The 23,799-nt window shown below is 37.5% G+C and overlaps 2 protein-coding genes across 3 annotated transcripts; both read left to right on the top strand.

Annotated features, from left to right (window-relative positions):
* Nucleotides 1-169: 169 nt before the first annotated feature.
* mctp1b (multiple C2 domains, transmembrane 1b) lies at nt 170-17,505 on the top strand. Of its 2 annotated transcripts, none has more exons than XM_049468668.1 (22): nt 170-370; nt 3,865-3,970; nt 4,042-4,184; nt 4,373-4,452; nt 5,121-5,229; nt 5,374-5,421; nt 6,523-6,561; nt 7,317-7,487; nt 8,139-8,269; nt 8,773-8,959; nt 9,970-10,063; nt 10,412-10,514; nt 10,671-10,773; nt 10,871-10,972; nt 11,170-11,244; nt 11,541-11,660; nt 12,176-12,295; nt 12,684-12,731; nt 13,249-13,358; nt 13,449-13,558; nt 14,287-14,384; nt 16,512-17,505. In XM_049468668.1, the coding sequence occupies exons 1-22, from the start codon at nt 200-202 to the stop codon at nt 16,566-16,568; spliced, it is 2,325 nt and encodes a 774-aa protein (XP_049324625.1). In that variant the 5' UTR covers nt 170-199; the 3' UTR covers nt 16,569-17,505. The 2 variants fall into 2 exon arrangements, with proteins under 2 accessions (XP_049324625.1, XP_049324626.1); XM_049468669.1 differs by lacking the exon at nt 170-370 and adding an exon at nt 1,575-1,788 and having other exon boundaries at nt 16,512-17,501.
* Nucleotides 17,506-18,602: 1,097 nt separating this feature from the next.
* tlr8b (toll-like receptor 8b) lies at nt 18,603-22,685 on the top strand. The gene is made up of 2 exons (XM_022664584.2): nt 18,603-18,684; nt 18,862-22,685. Exon 2 carries the CDS (start codon nt 18,885-18,887, stop codon nt 21,942-21,944), a length of 3,060 nt encoding a protein of 1,019 aa, XP_022520305.2. The 5' UTR covers nt 18,603-18,684; nt 18,862-18,884; the 3' UTR covers nt 21,945-22,685.
* Nucleotides 22,686-23,799: the final 1,114 nt, after the last annotated feature.

Below are 23,799 nucleotides of genomic sequence, written 5' to 3'. Positions count from 1 at the left end.
ATATAATACATGTGTAGTTACTGAATAATGGTGTATTTTCAAGAAGATGAAGTTGATGATGAAGATGGTTTTGTTGTTTACATCTGTAAATAAACGGTCTGTCAGCAGAGTGACATCAGGGGAACATCAGCTCCAGATCACGTGCCCTTTTCTGTTGAAGTGTAAAGCTCGTATCTCCTCCTCGCTCAGTGTGTTGGGGATGGAGGAGAGACAGGAGCGCGCGAGCTCCTCAGTGAGAGTCCGAACCGAGTCCGGCTCTCCCGAACCGAACCGCGCGCAGGGGAGGAGTTCCGGGCTGCTGAAGAAGAGCACGCGCTACCTACAGGACCTCCGAGATACACCTGCGGGGCGGGGCAGCTCACCTGACCAGGTACCGGACCGACCCGCTCAGAGAGCAGCGCGAGGATCCGGTTCATTACAAACATTAAGATTTATAAAAAATAAACGCGGAAAAAAGAACAGAAACTCTATAGTGTAAGAATTAAAGATAAACTCTTAAAGCCTGAACTAATCACATTTAAAACTACAGTGTTCATTTAAATTAATAATATATTACATAAATAAAATTTTAACATTTAAGCCATATGTCAGGTATCTTTAGAAAGCTGATTCTTCTAGAACAAAATATAACAAAGGTATTTTATTATACTCTTATATGATCGGTCTGAATTTAAACTTAATACATTTCAAATATAGAATTTTGTCAGTATTGTTTTGGTAGTCTGTAAGTCTTACCCACAGTTCTGATGTTTTTATAGTCTGTCATTTAAAATAATACAAATTTGGTTCATTTTTTTATAATATGGTAAATTATTTGATTAATATTATAAAGTTGGTTGTGAGGAGCAGGACAGTATAGTTTCAATAAATGTTTTTTTTTGCAATGATGTCAGGAATGAGAAACTTGCCCTGCTACAGACTGAAACTGTATCATCTGTAGTGATGAATCCAGGTTGTGTTTGGGATTTGATGACTGTCAGGTTTGAGTTTGGAGGTCTTTGCTCTGTCCCAACAAACAAACTGCTGAAGTGATTAATTAATTAATTGATTGCTTGATGATCTGAGGAGCATCATCTCATACAGTGAGAGTCAGTCACTCCTAGTAGTGATAGGAGGAACATTACTAACAGTGATCTCAGTGATCTGTGCAGAACATCCTGTGTTGCTGCTTTCTCTCCTGCAGAACTTCCAGCTGATAGCAGCAGCATTTTTCAGCAGGATAATGTTCACCCACATACAGCAAGGGTCTCCACAGGATCCATACAGAACCTGTAGAACCTCCAAACCCAACCGTCTCAATCTCACCTTAAAAGTAACTGAGGGCTTTTATATGATACAGACATGATTAGCATTATTTGAGGGTAATTAGTGAAAGTTGAGTATCTGTATCAGTAGTGAGTATAGTACAGTATTCACTAATTATAACGGCTTTGTGAAGCTGGTCCTCAGCTCTTCTCAGGTGATTACATCACTGGATTAACCTGCTCTAATCGAGCTCTACGCTACAGATTAGACTCAACCTGAGCTCCAGTCAGTTCTCCAGCCTGCAGTCTTCAGTAATCAGTGTAGAGACGAGTGTGAGGAGAAGTGCAGAGTCTGTTCTGGGAGTTTTCTGAAGTTTTCTGAAGTTGGATCTTTTATCTCAGGCTTTAGTAAAGATTGAGGATGAGTATTGATGAGTATTGATGGAGGTCTCTGGGCCGGACTGAGAGCTGCTGTTTATTCAGGGTTTACTGAAGATTTATCACCTTCTGTTTCTATCTTCTCTGATGATGTCACTTCCTGTTGGTGAGCATGATATTTTAACTTTATAGAATCACAAAGACCATGTGATCAGATCACGTGTGAGTTTAGCTCGTCTACAAACATTATTAACCTAATCAAATCAAATGGTATATACACTATACAGATCAATAGAGTACAGTATTTTTTATTATGCATGATAATGATAGATAGATAGCAGCAGGTGTACACATAAGTTACAAAAAAGGATAAGATAATATGATACAGATAAAAAAATACAGTAAAAATAATAAAATAAAGTATAAAAGTAGTGTTTTTTGTAGTGTTTTAATGAAGGTAGTGCAGTTAGACACAGTAAAACAACAATGAACACCAGTTGTTGTGCATACTGAAAATATAAATGATAAATAAATAGATAATATAATATATATATAATATACGATAAATAGATAATATATTTAAATATTAAAACAAAAAAAAGTTTACTTAAAAGAATTCTAATTTTCCGTTTTGGTGTAACTGTTTGGTGTTGACAGCTGCTTGTGGAGTGTTGGTTGTGAGAGTGTGAAAGAGTGTGAGAGTGTGAAAGAGTGTGAGAGTGTGAAAGAGTGTGAGAGTGTGAAAGGAAGTTTGTAACACTGACTAAGCTCTTAACAGGAAAAAATAAAACTACAGGAAAGTGTGGAGAGCGAGAGAATAAGTGCACTAATAAATGTTTGTAATTTTCACAGAATTATTTCTGTATAATGAATAATTTTATACTGTATAACCTGTTACTTACTGTTGCTGTTCAGTGGAGGGTGAATTCTACAGTAAACACATTTCTCCTGTGATAATCTATATACTGTATATAAACACTAAAAGCTATAGCTGTAGTTAGCTGTGTGCGTTGGTGCGCTAGTTTGTTTGTTAGCTAAAGAGTATGTTTTTAAAATGTTTAAGCTAGTAAGCTAACTGGTTCCAGTTGGTGAAAATACAATACATTAAGTCTGTCTTTGTTTTACAGTAGATAAGTTCAGACCCTGTAATGTGATTGGCTGAGAGGCGTTCTATAAGTACCATAATCAGCCGGTAACGCACTGTAACCGAAGCTCTTCATGTATTACTGTATTACTCCGCCACATACAGGTAACCTAGCAACGATGCAGCGCTTACAAACCAAACAGCGCAGCAATGGAACTATTTTAACTGGCGGAGTTTTTATAACCAAACAGATCCAATTTCTTTTCTTCTCCTCTTTAACTCAAAATCTAACTCAAACTCGTGTCTACGACCGCAGCACAGCAGTGCCGATGTTCCATGTTATAGTGTGAACCGCGAGTGTATTATTACTGTAATAAAAGGTTTATCGTTCGTTGACAGGTGATGTTAAAGTGAGTTTCTATTAGTCTTTCGTATCATTACTCAGCATGTTTTCTGGTTCCAGTCTGTTTTATGATGGTTTGAGGTGTGGATGGATCTGCTTTTTCTCCAATCACCTAAAATACCTGCTCTGTTTTAAAGCTGCAGCGCTGAGAGGATTCAATTTAATCACTGTGTAAAATTAGCCTCAGCCCTGTACCTTATATAGAGCAGCTGCTGAGTAAACTCTACTGCTTACAGAGCTGCTGTTACTCTCCCGCCCCATTCAAACCCGTTCAGACTCATTCAAACCCGTTCAGACTCATTTAGACCGGATTAGAATTATGCAGAAACACAATAAACAGTAAAAAGAGTGAAATAAAGCAGAATATGTTTTATATTTTATATTATTTATCTTTGTTAGCTGTATGAGGAAGAACCTGGGTCAGTTCTTCAGCAGTTCTGAAAGAGTTCTGTGAATCTGATTGGATCTGACACACGGCACAAATGTAGTTCATTTCCTGCTAATGCAACGATTCATAATTAATTCTATTTTATTCCAATAATAAATCTTACAGACATTGTGTTTTTGTGTGACTGTCTAAAAGTTTGTGAAGCTTAAATTTTCAGTAGTATTTAAAATAAACTATAATTTATTTATTACTATTGCATGAAGGAATGAGGAGATGCAGTATTTAATCTGATTTTTGCTGATACGTAAACATGAGCTCTGATGAGTCATTATGTTTATGTGTGTGTGTGTGTGTGTGTGTTCTGCAGGACGTATTAGTGGATGGAGATGATCAGTCACAGATCAGATCAGGAATGTATTTATTGGAGGTTTTACTGAAGAGAGGTCATAATCTGGCTGTACGAGATCGAGGAGGTAAAATAAACACATTTATTTTAAATAAAAATATTTTAAAAGGTATAAACGTCTCCTGTTTCTCCGTCTAGGAACCAGTGATCCGTACGTAAAGTTTAAATTAGGGAAGAAAGAAGTTTTCCGCAGTAAAATCATCCATAAGAACCTGAACCCGGAGTGGGAGGAGAGGTTCTGTCTGCCTGTAGAAAACCTGAATGAACCTCTTTATATAAAGGTAATCGATCAGCAGTCGAGCTTCATCAATAACAGATATTATTAAAATGATAGAGCAGTGTCCTCTTCTGTTCTTCTCAGCACAATTTACTACTAATAAAACATGATGTATTAAATCCTCTACAGTGTGTTAGGAGCTGGTTATTGTATTTATTGTGTGTTTTATTAATGATCTTCATGTGTTTTCAGGTGTTTGATTATGACTTCGGGCGTCAGGATGATTTCATGGGGTCTGTGTTTCTGTACCTGGACTCTCTGGAGCTCCGCCGGTAATTACTGATCAATAATCTGTAATAATAATTCAGTCCTGCTTTATATGGAGTCACACCCTGAAACATCAACAATAAACAGAATAGTAAATAAAATAACATTGCTGTTCCCGTAAATGAGCTGCTGGAGCTCCTTCACAGCGTCAACCAGCAGCTCAGTTTCCTCTGCTGAGAAGAGTTTGTTGAACACGTCCAGGTAGCTGCACCGTTACAATAGCAATCCACCAAAGTCAGAGCTCACCTGGTCTACTCTTAAAGAGAATGATGAGCAAAAGACACTCTGATTGGTTTATTTCACGTTACACCCAAAATTAACCACACCCATCATTAATTAAGAGAATTTGTACGTGACTTCTGCGCAAGGTGTACTTTTCCTGTCGTAATGATAGCAAAGACATGCTGACATGCCCTAAATCAGAGTTAGCTTAGTTTAAAACTGTCCTCTAAAAGCTGTTAAATGTTTTTTCGTTTGTTTCATAAAATCTCACAACACGTTTTACTCAGTAGTGAATTCTTGTCCTTTCAATGTGACGAAAAAATATATATAGCAGGGAAAATATAAATATGTATTTTTTACAGTGTAAAATCTACTGTTGTTATATTGTGTAACAGTGAAAGTCTGATGATAAACTACACTAAAATAAACGTATTGATTTCTGTTTTTCCAGAGTTCATGATTTTAATCTGGAGCTGCAGGACTCCGGTTCTCCGTATGAAGACCTCGGTTCCCTAGAGCTGGAGGTTAAACTGAGCCCCAGAGATGGAGGAAATCCAGACGTGAGTAAAACAAGGTTTTTATTTCAGTTCTGTTTGTTTTAATGGAATAAAGGCTCATATTGTGATAATTATTGTTTATCTTTACAAGGCTTTAAATATAATCAAATATTCTGATCAAATCTGTCTGGATTTATTTTTCCACAGAATGAAAAAGGGTTTAAAGTTCAGCGCTGGAAGCCGTATGTGGCTAAAGTGAGTTCCGCAGCTAGCGTTAGCATTAGCATCCCCGCTGTAGCACTCTCACAACTATCTAATCTATCTGATCTCTCTGATCTATCTGGTTATAGATTAGTTATAGATTAGACTTTATAACTGCTTAAAACTGCCTTTACTCCTCCTCTGCTCTTTCTTTATATATTTGATGTTTTACTATATATTTCCCTTTTTATCCAGATGACAGTGTTTGGTTAGTAGAATGTTTCCTGAACATTACAGTTAATTTTTTTTTTTCAAAATATTCAATCTGTCAAGTTTTCTGGATGTTCTTAGAACATTGTTTTTATTTAACATTTTTTTAAATGTTTTGGTAACATTTCTGAAACATCACTTGTGTCTATATTTTATTTTTAATTTTTGGAATGTTGCTTGTAATGTTTTCATAATGTTAGTTAAGTGAGAAACATTTAAACAATGTTGAGATGCTGAAACTGAGCTGCTGGTTGACGCTGTGAAGGAGCTCCAGCAGCTCATTTACGGGAACAGCAATGTTATTTTATTTACTATTCTGTTTATTGTTGATGTAAAAGTTGGGTTTGTGCTGCTGTGTGTTCATGTGTGTGTAATAAGTGGGGGTGTACGCTCGGCTCGGCACAGCGCCTGTGTTACCGAGATAGCGATGAAAGTCTGACTGTTGGCGTCTGTCTAGGTTGTATTCAGTCAGTGGAGCTCCTGTGTTTTCTGTTACCAAGATAAACAAGATAAAACTCCAGAAATGTACCTGAACACACCTCATTTCCAGAACACCACGCCCATCAGTGTAGATATATTCAGAAGCTCTGCTGCTGTTTAAACCAGACAGGAGGAAGGAGTGATAATAGACTGTTGGTGGGGGGTAAGATAGTGATGAGCATCACAACATGCCTTGTGCAGAGTGTAAGATAGGATACTAAGAGTAGTTAGAAATATCGGTTCTGATACTGGTGTTGTTTATCAGGTGGATAAGTGGGGAAGTGAGGAATAGAATCGGACCGGTCCTTTAAGCTCTCAGTCCTGCTGTGATTTTACTGATGCTGTTCAGCTTTTAGCCGTTTAGCCGCGGTGCTAATACCTGACTGATCAATGTGTTATTTCTAGACTATGCTTCTGACCCGGAGCTGGAAAAGAGCCAGTAAGGTAAAGAGAGATCAGTAGAGTTTACTGTAGGTCAGCAGTGTTTTGCCTCCCCTCCATTTATCCTCTAGAACAGATGTTAAGGTTAAGGTCTCTGGGTATCTCACGATTATCACAGTTATACTGTGATTCTCAATATATATCACAATATAGTCTTATTTGATGCTTAACAGCATGTGTTACTGAAGAGGATTAATCACAGTTTTTTTTTCATGAATCTTGGCATCATGTTCTCCTCCACCAGTCTTACACACTGCTTTTGGATAACTTTATGCTGCTTTACTCCTGGTGTAAAAATTCAAGCAGTTCAGTTTGGTGGTTTGATGGTTTGTGATCATCCATCTTCCTCTTGATTATATTCCAGAGGATTTTAATTTGGTGAAATCAAAGAAAATCATCAGAGCTGTATTTACATTTTTGACAAAACGTATTGAGAACAAAATTAAATCAGTATATTGATATCTTGTCCCAAACCCTAGAACTAAATAGAACCTGTAGATAGACCTGGTTTTAGTAGACCTGTGTGTGTAATGTATGTGTGTGTGTGTGTGTGTGTGTAATGTGTGTGTAATGTATGTGTGTGTGTGTGTGTGTGTGTGTTGTGTGTATGTGTGTGTGTGTGTGTGTGTGTATGGTGTGTGTGTGTGTGTGTATGGTGTGTGTGTGTGTGTGTATGGTGTGTGTGTGTGTGTGTGTGTGTTTTTGTGTGTGTGTGTGTATGGTGTGTGTATGGTGTGTGTGTGTGTGTGTGTGAGCAGCAGCAGCAGCAGGGTCAGCGGTTGTGTGAGGTGCACAGGAAGTCTCAGTTGTGGTGCAGTGTGGTGAGCGTGGGTCTGGTTGAGGGTCGTGATCTGAGACCGATGGATCAGAACGGCCTCAGTGACCCGTACGTCAAATTCAGACTCGGCTCTGAGAAATACAGGAGCAAGGTATTCACACCTGTTCACTACACACCTGCTCACTACACACCTGCTCACTACACACCTGCTCACTACACACCTGTTCATTACACACCTGTTCATTACACACTTGTTCACTACACACCTGTTCACTACACACCTGTTCACTACACACCTGCTCACTACACACCTGCTCACTACACACCTGCTCACTACACACCTGTTCACTACACACCTGCTCACTACACACCTGTTCACTACACACCTGTTCACTACACACCTGTTCTCTTTTTATGTTTAAAATTTAAAGGTGGTGAAAATCGCTGATAAAAACATTTTAAACAAAAAGAACTCCGATCTCAGAAATATCAGGAATATGTATTTAGGTCAAAGGTAAAACATCCAGTAGATTTTAATTAATCTGAAAATTAAAGTAAATTTCTTCACCTCTCAGGTTCAGAACACAAAGAAGCATCATCAGAATTCTAATGTATGAATTACACTATTAAATATAAATACAATTAAGTAAATTTAATTAAATTATACAAAATACAGATTCAATTTTTCAGCTTTAAAACCCCGTATCTCCACAGTTTACTCACTGCTCCATATTTTACACAGAACAGAACTCAGAGTACAGTGAGGCGTTTCTGTTATTTTGTCCTTCTCCTGTGTGATCAGACGGTGCTGAAGACCCTGAACCCGCAGTGGAGGGAGCAGTTCGACCTGCACCTCTTTAATCAGGACGGGGGCGTCCTCGACATCTCCGTGTGGGACAGGGACATGGGCCGGCGGGACGACTTCATGGGCCGGTGAGAAACATCACACATAAACATCACTGAGCACAAGCCCCGCCCCCAAACACACCATTCAAAACCTCTTATCTCAACAATAACAGTTCATACCTGAAACACCTGCAGACATTAATACAACAGAAACTAATTCTTATAAATACAGTAAAAATAACAAGAAAAATCTCATTTGAAAAACAAAGCTTAGTTCCGAGTTTCTCCTGGAAGCTCCGCCCCCAGCCATTGATATGAATGCGGTCGAGGTGTGATAAAAGGTGTGATAAAAGGTGTGATAAAAGGTGTGATTAAAGTTGTGATTAAAGGTGTGATTAAAGTTGTGATTAAAGGTGTGATTAAAGGTGTGATGGTGGGGAAAATTGTAGGAAGTGTAGGGGGTGTTGTTTCAGTGTTTATCAGCTTATCGTATAATATGTATATATTAATATCTGTGGTTATTTTTGCTGAAGTTGATGTTTAGTTAGTAAGTATTATTAAGCTCATTAAATCATTGGTTGGTTGTGCAGGTGTAGTCTGGATCTGTCCACTCTGAGTCGAGAGCAGACGCATAAACTGGAGCTGGATCTGGAGGACGGAACCGGACAGCTGGTGTTACTGGTGACTCTCACGGCCTCATCCGACGTCTCCATCTCCGAACTCACCGTCAACCTGCTAAACGACCCTCAGGAGCACCAGCAGATCCTCCACAGATACGTCAGTCCCTCACCGACCAATCACAGCGTCCTATAATATCAGAACCAATCACATCAACTGATCCTTCTAATAGGACAGATCTGCAGACTCTTGGTATTTTAATCTCAGTATCTTCATGATTTAGAGTCACCTGGAATAGTTTTCTCAGCGTCTTGAAGGAAGGAGTTTCTGGAGGTGCTGAACAATAGCTGCTACTTTTCCTTCACGCTGTGAAGCTCCAGCTCCTCCCAATTAAATCACCTCAAATCACCTTAATCTCAGTTCATCAGATTTAGATCAGGAGATTAATGTGGAGAAATAAAACACTTTTATACTCTTTAATACAGAATTACATACGAGTCCTGCAATCTCTCTCTCTCTCTCTCTCTCTCTATATATATATATATATATATATATATATATATATATATATATATATATATATATATATATATATATAAGAGAGTGTGTTTAAATGAACAAATCAGATTTTTGCTGCACACAGGAAGGTGATCTTCAGCTGTAGAGACTTTAAACTGCAGTAGATGCAGATCTCCAGATGAGGGAGCTGTTCAGTCTAACAGAGATGAGCTTTAAACACTGTGTGAAGCATAAAGGTGCTCTTATCTGGAGCGGTCCTGATGAGAGCCAGTTTCACCATCATAACGTTTGTGATGGTATCTTTTTGTGGCTGCACTTTAAGATTCCACCAACTGATGCTCTCAAACCCATTAAGAGACAAGAAATTCAAGTAATTAACTCTTGATGAGTTCAGCACAGCTGTTAACTGAAAGCCTGAATTCCAGGAGACTCTACCTCATAAAACTGACTGAGAAAATCCAGCAGAGATGTTCAAAACTGATCATCTAAACAAGAGGAGATACTTTTTGAAGAATGTAACATATAAAACATATTCTGGTCAAATAATGAAAAAACGCTGAATTTAAGGAGTGTTTTGGTGCTGTGTGTATATTAACGTGTGTGTACATTGTGTGTGTGTGTGTGTGTGTGTGTGTGTTTGTGTGTATCAGAGTGTGTGGAGGTCTCTGTGTGATCTGAGGGATGTTGGGATTGTGCAGGTAAAGGTATTGAGAGCTGAGGGTCTGATGGCAGCTGATGTTACAGGTAAACAGTGGAGGAGTTTCTTTAGTAATAAATTAATCCATTAATCTAATTAATGTAGAAAATATTACTAATAAACAAAAAATATAAAATATTTTAAAATAGTTTTTGCTGTAGTATTTAAATGTAATTAATAAATATTTAATTCTATAGTGAGTTTGCATTACATTACATTCTGTAATAATAATTAGCTCTGTTTAAATTCTTCACAAACTTTAGTTATTAGTATCTGAAATAGCTGTTGCTGCTTCACATCACTGTGTGTTTATTTCTGTTTATTTATAATCAGATTTCCGTGTTTTTGCTGTATTTATGTAATAGTTGAGATGAATGTTTTCTGTATTGTTGAAGGGAAGAGTGATCCGTTCTGTGTGGTGGAGTTGTGTAACGATCGTCTGCAGACCCACACCGTCTACAAGAACCTGAACCCAGAGTGGAATAAAGTCTTTACTCTGTGAGTCACACGATCTACACCTCAAACACCTCCGCCTAAACACCCTCACCCACAACAGCTACAACATCTATATATATAAATCTGTATATATGTTTTATATTGGACAGTTGTTGAAGGTGTTTATGGGTCAGGAATGTTTGGTTGTTTATGGATCAGGAATGTGAAGGATGTTCACTCAGTGTTGGAGATCTCGGTGTTTGATGAGGATCGGGATCGAAGCGCCGACTTCCTGGGTCGAGTGGCCGTTCCTCTATTAACCGTGAGTCTCAGAGAGAGGAGGAGAGGGGGGGTGTTTAATGGGGGGCTGGGGGGGTTTCAGGAAGCTGCAGCAGGTTTTATAGGTTCTCTTCCTGCAGATCCGGAACAGAGAACAGAAAGCTTACGTCCTGAAAAACAAGGATCTGACGGGACCGACCAAAGGGGTGATCTTCCTCGAGGCAGAGGTCTTCTTCAACAGCGTGAGCTCCATCACCTACACACACAAATACATCCCATAATATACCCTCTCTATTTCATCTATAGCACTGTGTCGTGTACTAATGTATGTAATTGGTTTGTAAATTGGGGAAAATGTGTTTAAATTAGAATCAGATATTAATAATAGAAATTATAATAAAGTTCCTCTGCAGATCATCACTGTAACTCTGATCTCCAGGTAAAAGCCAGCCTGCGCACCTTTACTCCAGCCCAGCAGAAATACATAGAAGAAGAACCAAAACTCTCCAAACAGGTGAGCAGCTCTATCCCTGCTCAGATAATCCAGCAGGCTGATCCGAGGTCAGAATTCCTGAGGATCAGAAGTGCAGCACTGTCTTGATGATTGTTCAGTTTTCTATTTTTGAGAAAACAGATTTAATGAATTCGTCTGATAAATTTAAATTAACTCAGATCATATCCCCCCATTCCACTCTTAATGCTGACATTTCTATAATATTCAGTTTTATATTTATATATTTTAATAATATATAATATAATGTTTCTCTTCATCTCTTTTTCCCGGTTTGATCTCGGCTGGTCTCGGTTCAGCTGCTGCTGCAGAACTTTAACCGGGTGAAGCGCTGCATCCTGTTCCTCATTAATGTGGGAAATTATATCAACAGCTGCTTAGAGTGGGAGTCAACCAAGAGGAGCATCTCCGCCTTCCTGGTAGGAGGAATGACCCACAGCCCTACAAACACCTACAAACACCAAACAAACACCAACAAACACCTACAAACACCTATAAATACCTACAAACACCTACAAATACCTACAAACACCTATAAACACCTATAAATACCTACAAACACCTATAAACACCTATAAATACCTACAAACACCTATAAATACCTACAAACACCTACAAATACCTACAAACACCTATAAATACCAAACAAACACCAACAAACACCTACAAACTCCTATAAATACCTACAAATACCTACAAACACCTATAAATACCTACAAACACCTATACATACCTACAAACACCTACAAACACCTAAAACACCTATAAATACCTACAAACACCTATAAATACCAAACAAACACCTACAAACACCTATTAATACCTACACACACCTATAAATACCAAAAAACGTAAAACAAATACTTAAAACACAAAAATACCAAATAAACACCTACAAACACACTATGATTCTGTGGTTCTGATGGTTCTGTAGGTGTTTGTTCTGGTGGTCTGGAATCTGGAGCTCTACATGGTTCCTCTGTCTCTGCTGCTCCTCCTTGGCTGGAACTACGTTCTGCTGCTGACGGGGAGAGAACCTCACGAGAGCAGCGTGGTGAGTAACTTTAAGTACTCAGTGAGTAACGCTGGGGATTTAATGGTGACTTTAGGTACTCAGATTACAGTAATTACATTACAGCATCTCTCACTGTGATGATCTGAATAGAGTATATTGTAATTGTGGAGATGATTAATCTGGATAAGAATCCTGTACTGGAGAGATTATTCACCAGTTACAGTAAACAATCAAATCTGAATATTTATATATTATTTACACAGATGATTAAATCAAAGTTTTTAATGTTTAAATAAGCTCAAGTATTGGCTTTAGAATAACTGAAAAGAAATGATACTGAAATATAAGTTCTCACATCAAGCATTATTAATAATCTTTTTTTTTCTTAAATTCATTATTAATCCTCATGTATTAAATGATGTAACAGAAAGCGATGGAGGACCTGCTGGAGAATGAAGATGAAGAAGATGAGAAGGTATATCTGAGAGGAAGGTTCAGTCCAGCCCTCTCTAATTAATCATTTATTATCATTTATTTATTACCAGATGTTTTAGAGCATTACAGCAAACCTACCGAGAGGAAAGCTCTTCATTCTGTCCCATATGTGTTATATATGTATATATTTTACATGTGTTACACACTACTTCTGTATGTGTAGATCAATAAATATTACCCTAAATATCAGAATAAATGTATATTACATTTATTGATCCTGATCACTTATATCTCTTCTTTCAGTATAAAATTACAATCACTCTTTATTCTAAATGCAAATATTTATTATATATTTATTATTTTCACTTCTGGTTCTTATAGCACTTCATTATTACACTGTCTTGTTCTTTTTTCAATAATATCAAAGTTAAATCTAATCTAATTTTATCTAATTTAATCTAATCTAATCTAATGTAAACTCCTGCTGGTTGATGGTGTATTGTCTCTGATTTGATAGTGAACAGTGCAGTGTTGTGAATAACGTTCTGATTGGACAGGACTCTGATAAGAAGGGGTTTATGGGTAAACTCTACGCTATTCAGGACGTGTGTATCAGCGTTCAGACGGCGCTGGACGAGGTGGCGTCGTACGGAGAGAGGATAAAGAAGTGAGCTAATCATTATGTTTATTCCACATATAAAATACATATAGATACTGTATATATATATTTAGTATATTATTATTATTCTCTCTGCAGCACGTTTAACTGGACTGTGCCTTTCCTGAGCTGGTTAGCGATCGCGGCGCTGTGCGTGGGCTCTGTGCTGGTTTACCTGGTTCCTCTCAGGTACATCGTGCTGGTTTGGGGTGAGTTTTATAATAACTGTATTATTTGTTTTTGCATGTAAATATTTTGTACATTTTTCATCAAAACTAAATTTAAACAGTGAAAACTGAGGAGTAAAAAATGAGGAGTAAAGTGGAATAAAATGAATTGAGAAAAGTGATTAATTATTATATATATATATCAATTAATTGAATTAACGTTCATAACTTGTTACACAATCTAAACATCTAAATAACACCCTGAAACAGAGTACAAACACCGCACATTATAAATGTTTTTTGTAGTAAATTGCATGAATAATGTTAAATAAAACTTTTCACTAACACTAATTCTTCATTTAGTGTATGAAGTGTAATTAGTGTAATATAATTCTGCACTCAGAAGCAAAGAAAACAGACAAAACCACCCAAATATAGATCTAGCGACAGTTTTTGGGGAGTGACTACACACTGAAGAGGAAACACATGCAATATGCTAATGAGAAATATGGGCACAGTTATAAGCTCAAAGCATTTCATTATAACAGCTCATTCAGTCAATATAACTAAATATATAATTTCTCTTGAAATACGTCAAAAACAGCGTAGAGTTCATTTCATTTAATCAGATCTCACATTTCTATAGAATTTTGTTACTTTATTAAGAATTGGTTGAGTTTAGGATTACAGTGGTGTTTGAGGGGATAAATATTTATTATATCTTTATCAGATTAGCACTGACAGTAATTATGCTAATGACTTTCTGACAGGTATCATTAAATTCACCAAGAAACTGCGGGACCCGTATCTCATCGACAACAACGAGCTGCTGGACTTCCTCTCCAGAGTTCCCTCAGACGTTCAAGTGGTGAGAAATCCTCACTTTAAACCTGAAAATGATCCCTGTCAGACAAAAAACCTCCTATCATATGCTGAGTTTTTCTCCATCAGCAGCCGGAGTCTGAGAGAGAGAGAGAGAGAGTGCATTAGGCCATGCTGCTTCTCCTCATATCTCCAAAAGAGCTACTATACCGAAGGAGAAAATCTTCTTATATTTTAATGGAAATCAATGTAATGTTTTAATTTCAGTTATTTTGTAGCATTTCTGTTGGTTCCATTTATCATGAAATTCTGGTAAAATATAAAGAACAGCTGTCAGATTCACTTCATCGAGAAAAGTAAAAAAAGTTAGAATGGAGACACAAGGTTTTTGTCTGACAGTGATGACATGTGATTGTTTACTCTACTGCCAGAGCGGCTACAGGCTAATACTAACCTAGCATTGCTAACTCTCTGTTTGCTCTGGGCTACTAAAGGTGTAACTGCACTATTCATGTATATCATAGCTAAGAATAATAAATAGTGATTTAATAGGGATCAGTATAGTGATGAGTATAGTGATGAGTATAGCGATGAGTATAGTGATGAGTATAGTGATGAGTATAGTGATGAGTATAGTGATGAGTATAGCGATGAGTATAGCGATGAGTATAGTGATGAGTATAGTGATGAGTATAGTGATGAGTATAGCGATGAGTATAGCGATGAGTATAGCGATCAGTATAGTGATCAGTATAGTGATGAGTATAGCGATGAGTATAGTGATGAGTATAGTGATCAGTATAGTGATGAGTATAGTGATGAGTATAGTGATGAGTATAGTGATGAGTATAGCGATGAGTATAGCGATGAGTATAGTGATGAGTATAGTGATGAGTATAGCGATGAGTATAGCGATGAGTATAGTGATCAGTATAGTGATCAGTATAGTGATGAGTATAGCGATGAGTATAGCGATGAGTATAGCGATGAGTATAGCGATGAGTATAGTGATGAGTATAGTGATGAGTATAGTGATGAGTATAGCGATGAGTATAGTGATGAGTATAGTGATGAGTATAGTGATGAGTATAGCGATGAGTATAGCGATGAGTATAGTGATCAGTATAGTGATGAGTATAGTGATGAGTATAGTGATGAGTATAGTGATCAGTATAGCGATGAGTATAGCGATGAGTATAGTGATCAGTATAGTGATGAGTATAGTGATGAGTATAGTGATGAGTATAGCGATGAGTATAGCGATGAGTATAGTGATCAGTATAGTGATGAGTATAGTGATGAGTATAGTGATGAGTATAGTGATGAGTATAGTGATCAGTATAGCGATGAGTATAGTGATGAGTATAGTGATCAGTATAGTGATGAGTATAGTGATGAGTATAGTGATGAGTATAGTGATCAGTATAGTGATCAGTATAGTGATGAGTATAGCGATGAGTATAGTGATGAGTATAGTGATCAGTATAGTGATGAGTATAGTGATGAGTATAGTGATGAGTATAGTGATGAGTATAGTGATCAGTATAGCGATGAGTATAGCGATGAGTATAGTGATGAGTATAGTGATGAGTATAGCGATGAGTATAGCGATGAGTATAGTGATCAGTATAGTGATCAGTATAGTGATGAGTATAGCGATGAGTATAGCGATGAGTATAGTGATGAGTATAGTGATGAGTATAGCGATGAGTATAGTGATGAGTATAGTGATCAGTATAGTGATGAGTATAGTGATGAGTATAGCGATGAGTATAGTGATGAGTATAGTGATGAGTATAGTGATGAGTATAGTGATCAGTATAGTGATGAGTATAGTGATCAGTATAGCAATGAGTATAGTGATGAGTATAGCGATGAGTATAGTGATGAGTATAGCGATGAGTATAGTGATGAGTATAGTGATGAGTATAGTGATCAGTATAGTGATGAGTATAGTGATCAGTATAGTGATCAGTATAGTGATGAGTATAGTGATCAGTATAGTGATCAGTATAGTGATGAGTATAGTGATCAGTATAGTGATCAGTATAGTGATGAGTATAGTGATGAGTATAGCGATGAGTATAGTGATCAGTATAGTGATGAGTATAGTGATCAGTATAGTGATCAGTATAGTGATGAGTATAGTGATGTTCAGTGTTGTGTTTCTCAGGTTCAGTATAAAGAGCTGAAGGTGGAAACGGGACAGAGTCCAAACAAGCGCAGGTAGAAGATCCTGAGATCTGCAGCTCATTTATCACAACATAATCAGACGCCCTGAAATCCACAAATCTTCTCCTCCTCTCATCTCCACACTGCTGAGATAATTCACACCGGATCCAGATAATCACTATAATTATATTTATACAGTGTGTTAATGAGAGCTGAATGTGCCAAACGACTGATTTTCTTACAAAATGTGTTTTTTCTTCTATTGTAGAAAAAAAATGCTGTTTAAAATTTAAGTGTGTTAAAAGTGTTATTTTAAAGTCATATATATTTATTATTTTGTTTAGGAAAATTATGAAAAAGAGCTGATGTGTCTGATGTACAGTTTTTATGTAATTTATGTTGAAATACAACATGAATATTTTAGATTCACCAGCAAAAACAATAAATACCAATAATTAAGAATTCTAAAACTGATTAATCTGTAAATCAGTAAATTCATGGTGCAGGAAAATGACGTTGACGGTGTTTTGGGTGTTTAATGTGAAAAAAAAACAGACCCACCGTACATAGTTTTTAATTGAATACGAAATAATTATGTTTATTATATATAATAATACATAATAATGACCATTGTTTTTTTGTTGCTTTTGATTTGTTTTTATTATTCTAATAGTTCAGAAATTCTAATGTAGGAAATAATATAAAGCCGTTTATAGTTTATTAATGTTGAAATGTATAAATATATGATTGTTTGTTTACCTGACAAGAAAGTGTTTGAAGCTCTGACTGTATGTTTTAAAAAAATATTAAAACATTTATTATCTAAACATATGTCTTAATTAATTGTGTAAATGCCACTGTACAGTATAATAATCTTTAATATATATGTATATATCCCATGTTTCATTTGAAAGTTATAATAATGTTTTGCTTTGTTAACATTTCTTATTAACTATAAATTTCAATACATGTTTTTATGTCTTAAATATTAATGAATATTAATGAATATCAAAACAGAAAAATCACACAGAATGTGAAGGTGTCTAAAGTTGTACTGGTTTATACTGTAAGTTTATTATTTCCTGTTTCAGTGCTGGAACTTCCTCTACAGGCCCAGCCGATCAGAACCTGAATCAGAAATCTGCAGTCTGAGATTAAAGAGTGAAAACGTTCATAAAATCACCTTTAATACAAAACCAAACACAGGCTACACCTCCTCTACACCTCCTCTACACCTCACTCCATCCTCTACACCTCCTCTACACCTCACTCCATCCTCTACACCTCACTCCATCCTCTACACCTCCTCTACACCTCACTCCATCCTCTACACCTCCTCTACACCTCACTCCATCCTCTACACCTCCTCTACACCTCACTCCATCCTCTACACCTCACTCCATCCTCTACACCTCCTCTACACCTCACTCCATCCTCACTCATCCTCTACACCTCCTTTACACCTCCTGTAGTGTATAGAAGTGGGCGGAGTTTGTAAGTGGTATTAGTAAATATAGTGACTGTATTGTAGAGAAGTGGGCGGAGTTTGTAAGTGGTATTAATGAATAGAGTGACTCTGTATTGTAGAGAAGTGGGCGGAGTTTGTAAGTGGTATTAGTGAATATAGTGACTGTAGTGTAGAGAAGTGGGCGGAGTTTGTAAGTGGTATTAGTGAATAAGAGTGACTGTATTGTAGAGAAGTGGGCGGGGTTTGTAAGTGTTATTAGTGAGTATAGTGACTGTATTGTAGAGAAGTGGGCGGAGTTTGTAAGTGTTATTAGTGAGTATAGTGACTGTAGTGTGGAGTTTGTTGGTGATAATGGTGTAGAGAACAGTAATCTCTTGTTCTTGTGTTTTTATCAGCTGTTGTTGGATGAAGGTTTCTGATGTTTTTCAGTTAATGGCTGATTTATAAAAGGAAGATCCAGAGTAATTCACAGCCTGCAGTAAAGTGAACTTATCAGGTTTAATCAGGTTTAGTTTGTGTTTGAGTGTAAAGTGATGAGACTGGAGTATCACATGGGCGGGTGTGTGTTTATGTTCACTACTGCAAATGGAAGATAAAGCATCTCTTAAAATAAAACATTAGAACATTTGAAACCTGAAAGAGGAAGCTGAAGTTGTGTTAGAGGAAGTTTGATCAGTCGTGCCGCAGATCTCAGGGGATCAGTCTGGTAAGTGTTTGCTTTTATGGGAATCGTAAATAAAAAGTTTTAACTGTTTTCATTGGTGTATTTGATTTGTTTAAGTAGATAAACAGGTGTGTGTGTGTGTGTGTGTGTGTCATTAGTATAGAATATAATATTTTGACTGGTAATTCTTTCTTATTTTAAAATTTGTTTTATCCACAGGTGTTTTTCACTCCTCCAGAATCATGTTCATGTTTATTTTGATATCACTCTTTTATTCATCACATGCTCTCAGCTGGTCTTGGAGGACTCTCCCATGTGATATTACATTATCCAACACCTCCGTTTCTCTGGACTGTTCATACCGGAAACTCCACACTGTTCCCAAAATCTGCATCTGGAACGTCACGTATCTGAACCTGGCCAATAATCAGATAAAGACGGTCTGGAGGGATTCCTTCCAGAAGCTGAAGAACCTGACCGTCATAAATCTCAAAAATAATCAGATACAGAATGTTCTTCACTCGGATTCACTCGTTTTTTCAGGTTTGGAAAATCTCAAAATATTATTACTGGATGATAATCACCTCTCCACCGTTCCCACAGACCTTCCTCCTGGACTAGAGTGCCTGAGTTTAATTGGAAATCACATCAAGATCATTGGACCTTCAGATTTTGTGGGAGTAGAAAACATTACAGAGATCAGATTAAACAGGAACTGCTATCGTACGACTGGATGCAACGGTTCCATGATTATTCAGAATGGAACGTTTTCTCATTTAAAAAACCTCATCATCCTTAATTTATCCCAAAACAGACTAAAAACAATCCCACCGGATTTACCCCCATCTCTCCAACAACTCCACCTACTGCAGAACACCATCCAGCACGTCCAACAGTCTGACCTCCAACACTTATCTAATCTCACCTTTCTGGATTTATCTGGAAACTGTCCGCTGTGTTTTAACGCCCCGTTTCCCTGCAGCCCCTGTAGAACCACCAATAACTCCCTGCAGATCCGCAACCACGCCTTCACTCATCTCTCCAAACTTCAGGAGCTGCGCTTATCAGGAAACTCACTACAGATCCTCAACCCATCCTGGTTCAGAAATCTAACATCTTTAAAATATTTATATCTTTCATTCAATAATCTGATCAATCAAATTGAACGTGGTCATTTCTTTTCCGCATTACCGTATGTCGAGATCATTGATCTTTCCTACAATAATCCACCACAAACGTTTTCCAAAACTCTGAAACTTTCCAAAGGTTTTTCCGAGCTGACGTCTCTGAGGAGCCTCCACCTGGAGGGATACGTCTTCTCCGTACTCTGTGAAGATGATCTTAATCCTCTCTTCGGTTTAAAAAACCTTTCAGTCCTGAATCTGGGAGTAAACTTTCTCCAGAACATCAATCTAACTGTATTTAATCGATTTTACAATTTGTCTGTGATTAGCCTGATTGAGAACAGACTGACGTTTACAGGTCTGAGATCAGCTTATTCTCAGGGTTTATGCAGGAGTGATATGAACTCTGAGATCCAGGAAGAGCCTGAGCTGAAAAGTCCCTACATCCACCGGGATTCACAGTTCCGCCTCGTTCCTCCCTTCATAAAACCCGAGTGTCTGAAGACGGGGCCGGTGTTAGACCTCAGCAAAAACAACATGTTCTACCTCAATCCAGATTATCTTCAGGCTGTGGGAAACATCACATGTCTTAATCTGTCCTATAATGAAATTAGCTCCTATTTTAACGGCACTGAATTCATTCAGTTTCCAAAGCTGAAATATTTGGATTTGTCTCATAATCGAATCTACCTGCGCCTAAAATCTGCATTTGATGAATTAAAGGAGTTGGAGATTCTGGATTTAAGTCACAACGAACATTATTTTGAGATAGCAGGAGTCAGTCACACCCTGGCCTTCCTGGAAAACCTTGAGCATCTAAAAGTCTTGAATCTCAGCTGGAACGAGATCAATACTCTGAGTAATAAGACGCTGATCAGCAGATCGCTGGAGGAGTTGCGGTTTCAAGGGAATCGGCTGGATATCATGTGGAAAAAGTACCAAGGTTTTAAATATCTCTTCAAATTTCTAACGAACCTCACACTTCTCGATATCTCCTACAACAAACTCAGAGAAATCCCGCAGGACATCCTGAGCTTCTTCCCTTCAACACTCAAATATCTGAACCTGAACAGAAACCAGCTCAGGAACTTCTGCTGGGAGCAGCTGCACTTCCTGCCTGAGCTGGAAACTCTGGATTTAAGTAAGAATAAGCTGGACTTTGTGAACGAGAGGACGTTAGCTCACTCTCGCTCACTGGCTGTTTTAGACCTGAGCCACAACCTAATCTCTACGCTGGGCATCGACATCCTGAAACAGGCCAAACGTCTCTGGAGTTTAAATCTTAGTTTTAATCGACTGGAAATCATCAACGACACTTCCTTCCAGGTGAACGACTCAAGTTATCTCCGCATGCTCCACCTGGAGAGTAACCCTTTACGCTGCACGTGTGACCTTCTGGACTTTGTTCTGTGGTTGGAGAACAGTGAGGTCGAGGTTCCTCATCTGGCAACAGGAGTCTTATGTGATCTGCCGGCCCCCAAGAAAGGCCAGCCAATGATCAACCTCGATCTGAAAAACGCCTGCATCAACGACGGCACGGCTCAGGTCCTCTACATCATCTCATTCACCTTCACCCTGACTGTGATGGTGACTGCCATCACCGTACACCTGTTCTACTGGGACCTGTCCTACGTCCTTCACTACTGGAAATCCAAGATGAAGATCCACAGATCATCAGAGCACCAGTGCCTCTACGACGCCTTTGTCATGTACGACACCAACGACCCGCTGGCGTCTGATTGGGTGCTGAACCAGCTGAGGGTGGAGCTGGAAGACGTGGGCGAGACAGTCCGTCCCCTCTGTCTGGAGGAAAGGGACTGGACGCCCGGCGTGTCCATCATGGAGAACCTCAACCAGAGCATCCGGTGGAGCAGGAAGACGGTCTTCGTGCTGACGGAGGGCTTCGTCTGCAGTGGGGTCTTTAAGGTGGCAGCGTATCTGGCTCAGCAGAGGCTTCTGGAGGAAGGTGTGGACGTAATGGTGTTAATCCTGCTGGAACCAGTTCTCCAGCATTCCAGAATCCTGCACCTGCGGCGGTGTCTGTGTGGGAACAGCGTTCTGGAATGGCCCAGGAACCCTTCAGCCCAGAACTGGTTCTGGCAGAGTCTGAGGAACGCCATCAAAAAGGAGAAGCAGGGGATGCAGAACAAGCTGTTCAAGAACTATTTTACTACCTAATAAACTTAATGGTATTTAATCATTTAATTAATTTCAGGTGTAATTAGGGCTGGGGGGTTGATTGAATTAATTTGATTAATTGAATTATTGTATAATTGGGATAATGGAGATTGTACATCGCTACATATAGAACAGATAAAGATTTGCTTCTGACAGAAACCTGTAAAGAATTTTTTATGTGGCAGCAATTTACATATTCTACACTTTTCCCTCTCCGAAACTAAATATAGAAAAGTTTAATTATATCTAAAGGAAACAGTAACTTGTGCATCATTTTAAATGATGTTGTTTGTTTACCAATAAAAATGTAAATTTGTTATGTAAGAACTAAAAACTTTAATTGAGAATCGTTAATATATTTGAAGAGTATCAGCACTACTTGTAACATCCCGTGTTGGACAGTAATGAAGTAATTGTAATTGGTTACTGTACTGCAGTAGTTTGTATTGTATTTTGTATGATTTTGTATTTTAACTTTACTACATTATACAGTAAAAGTCGTTCCTTTTATTTTGAAAGAAATGTGAAGCAGCCGACCAATCAGGACACAGAGTTCAGTTACTTCTGAACTTGTTTTGATGTGTTGGACATACAGTAGGTCCCAGTGCTGAGCTGTGGAGATGTAATTATAATACATTTTGACCCATTAATGTACTTTTCTTTTCTAACGTATCTCTTTATTTATGTTTATATTTCTGTAATGCTGAAACTGTTTTTTCCAGTATATGTAATATACTTAACTTTGACTCATTTTTCATGTTCTGGGATTGAAACAGTCATTCAGTAGGACTGACTCACATTATTAAAATGAGCAAGAACCCATAAAATAATTGTGAGCTTAATTCACCAACCGAGCAAAAAAACTCTCCCTAAAACAGATTAAAACTCCGATAATCTACAATATAATTAATATAGAAATTTAAACTGATTAATCTTTCTGCTATTTTTTTTTGCAACAACTCATTTAGGAACCTTTAAATAAATTAAAGGAGAATTCATACACAATTTTGGTGAATTAAGGACAAACAGGTTGTGGATTTAATCCACGTGATTGTTTATTTATTTAGAATTGTGAGCTTAACCATTCTTTCGCTTTACCATTCTTATCTCTTTATTTGTTGTTCTGTAAAAATACAAAAACTATTTTGTAGATAATGTAGATTATTAATTATTCCAGACTATTCAACAAAAAGACGAATTTCCCCCAGAACGAATTTTTACATGCGCGTCCAGAGCTCAGTTTGGCACATGTAGCAGTTTCATAAAAACAAATTAAACTATTTTTACTTCTGTGGATAAAAGAATTCACAAAAATAATTCTGATATTTTTGAAACACACAAACAATGCGAATAATTCAACCCGTATCCCTAAACCCTAAACTACAAAATAAAGGTCATAAGTGAAAAATTATGCCAAGGATCCTTAAAAATATAATTACCACAGTTAACAGGCAGATGGCGCTTAGGAGTTGATGAAAGGTTTATGATATTTTAGGTTAAAAAACTAAGAGGTTTTATGAATCAAAACACGACATGCACTTTCATCTTCATTTTCTGAGATGCTTCATCTTCATCTTTATGTGGTCACGAGTCAATCCCCAATTCAAAATTCATTGATTCAAAATACAAAGAAAAACTATAAGGAACATCTGATGTGACGCACAGTTTCAGAAATATCATAAAGCTCTAATAAATGTATTTAATGAAGATTTGATTAAAGATTGCTTGCTTGCATGTACTTCATTTCTGTATTGCTCTCAGTATTTTTTAAATGTAATATTTCTACTTTTATGTAATAAATCTTCTTTATAGCATTCAAGCATTTAAAATCGTATCTGTGTATCAGAGTCTGTAT

Source organism: Astyanax mexicanus, chromosome 20 (genome assembly GCF_023375975.1).
Source record: "Astyanax mexicanus isolate ESR-SI-001 chromosome 20, AstMex3_surface, whole genome shotgun sequence".
Lineage (NCBI taxonomy): Eukaryota > Metazoa > Chordata > Actinopteri > Characiformes > Acestrorhamphidae > Astyanax > Astyanax mexicanus.
The sequence above is the reverse complement of the archived record's forward strand: the minus strand, read 5'-3'. Positions and strand labels throughout refer to the sequence as shown.

What these genes read in the sequence shown, in the direction of transcription:
- tlr8b (XM_022664584.2), top strand. Translation starts at nt 18,885, where the DNA reads ATGTTCATGTTTATTTTGATATCACTCTTTTATTCATCACATGCTCTC.
- mctp1b (XM_049468668.1), top strand. Translation starts at nt 200, where the DNA reads ATGGAGGAGAGACAGGAGCGCGCGAGCTCCTCAGTGAGAGTCCGAACC. An exon ending in CGGGACGACTTCATGGGCCG is followed by an intron (nt 8,270 to 8,772) that starts GTGAGAAACATC and finishes TTGGTTGTGCAG; the next exon opens with GTGTAGTCTGGATCTGTCCA. An exon ending in GATGGCAGCTGATGTTACAG is followed by an intron (nt 10,064 to 10,411) that starts GTAAACAGTGGA and finishes GTATTGTTGAAG; the next exon opens with GGAAGAGTGATCCGTTCTGT.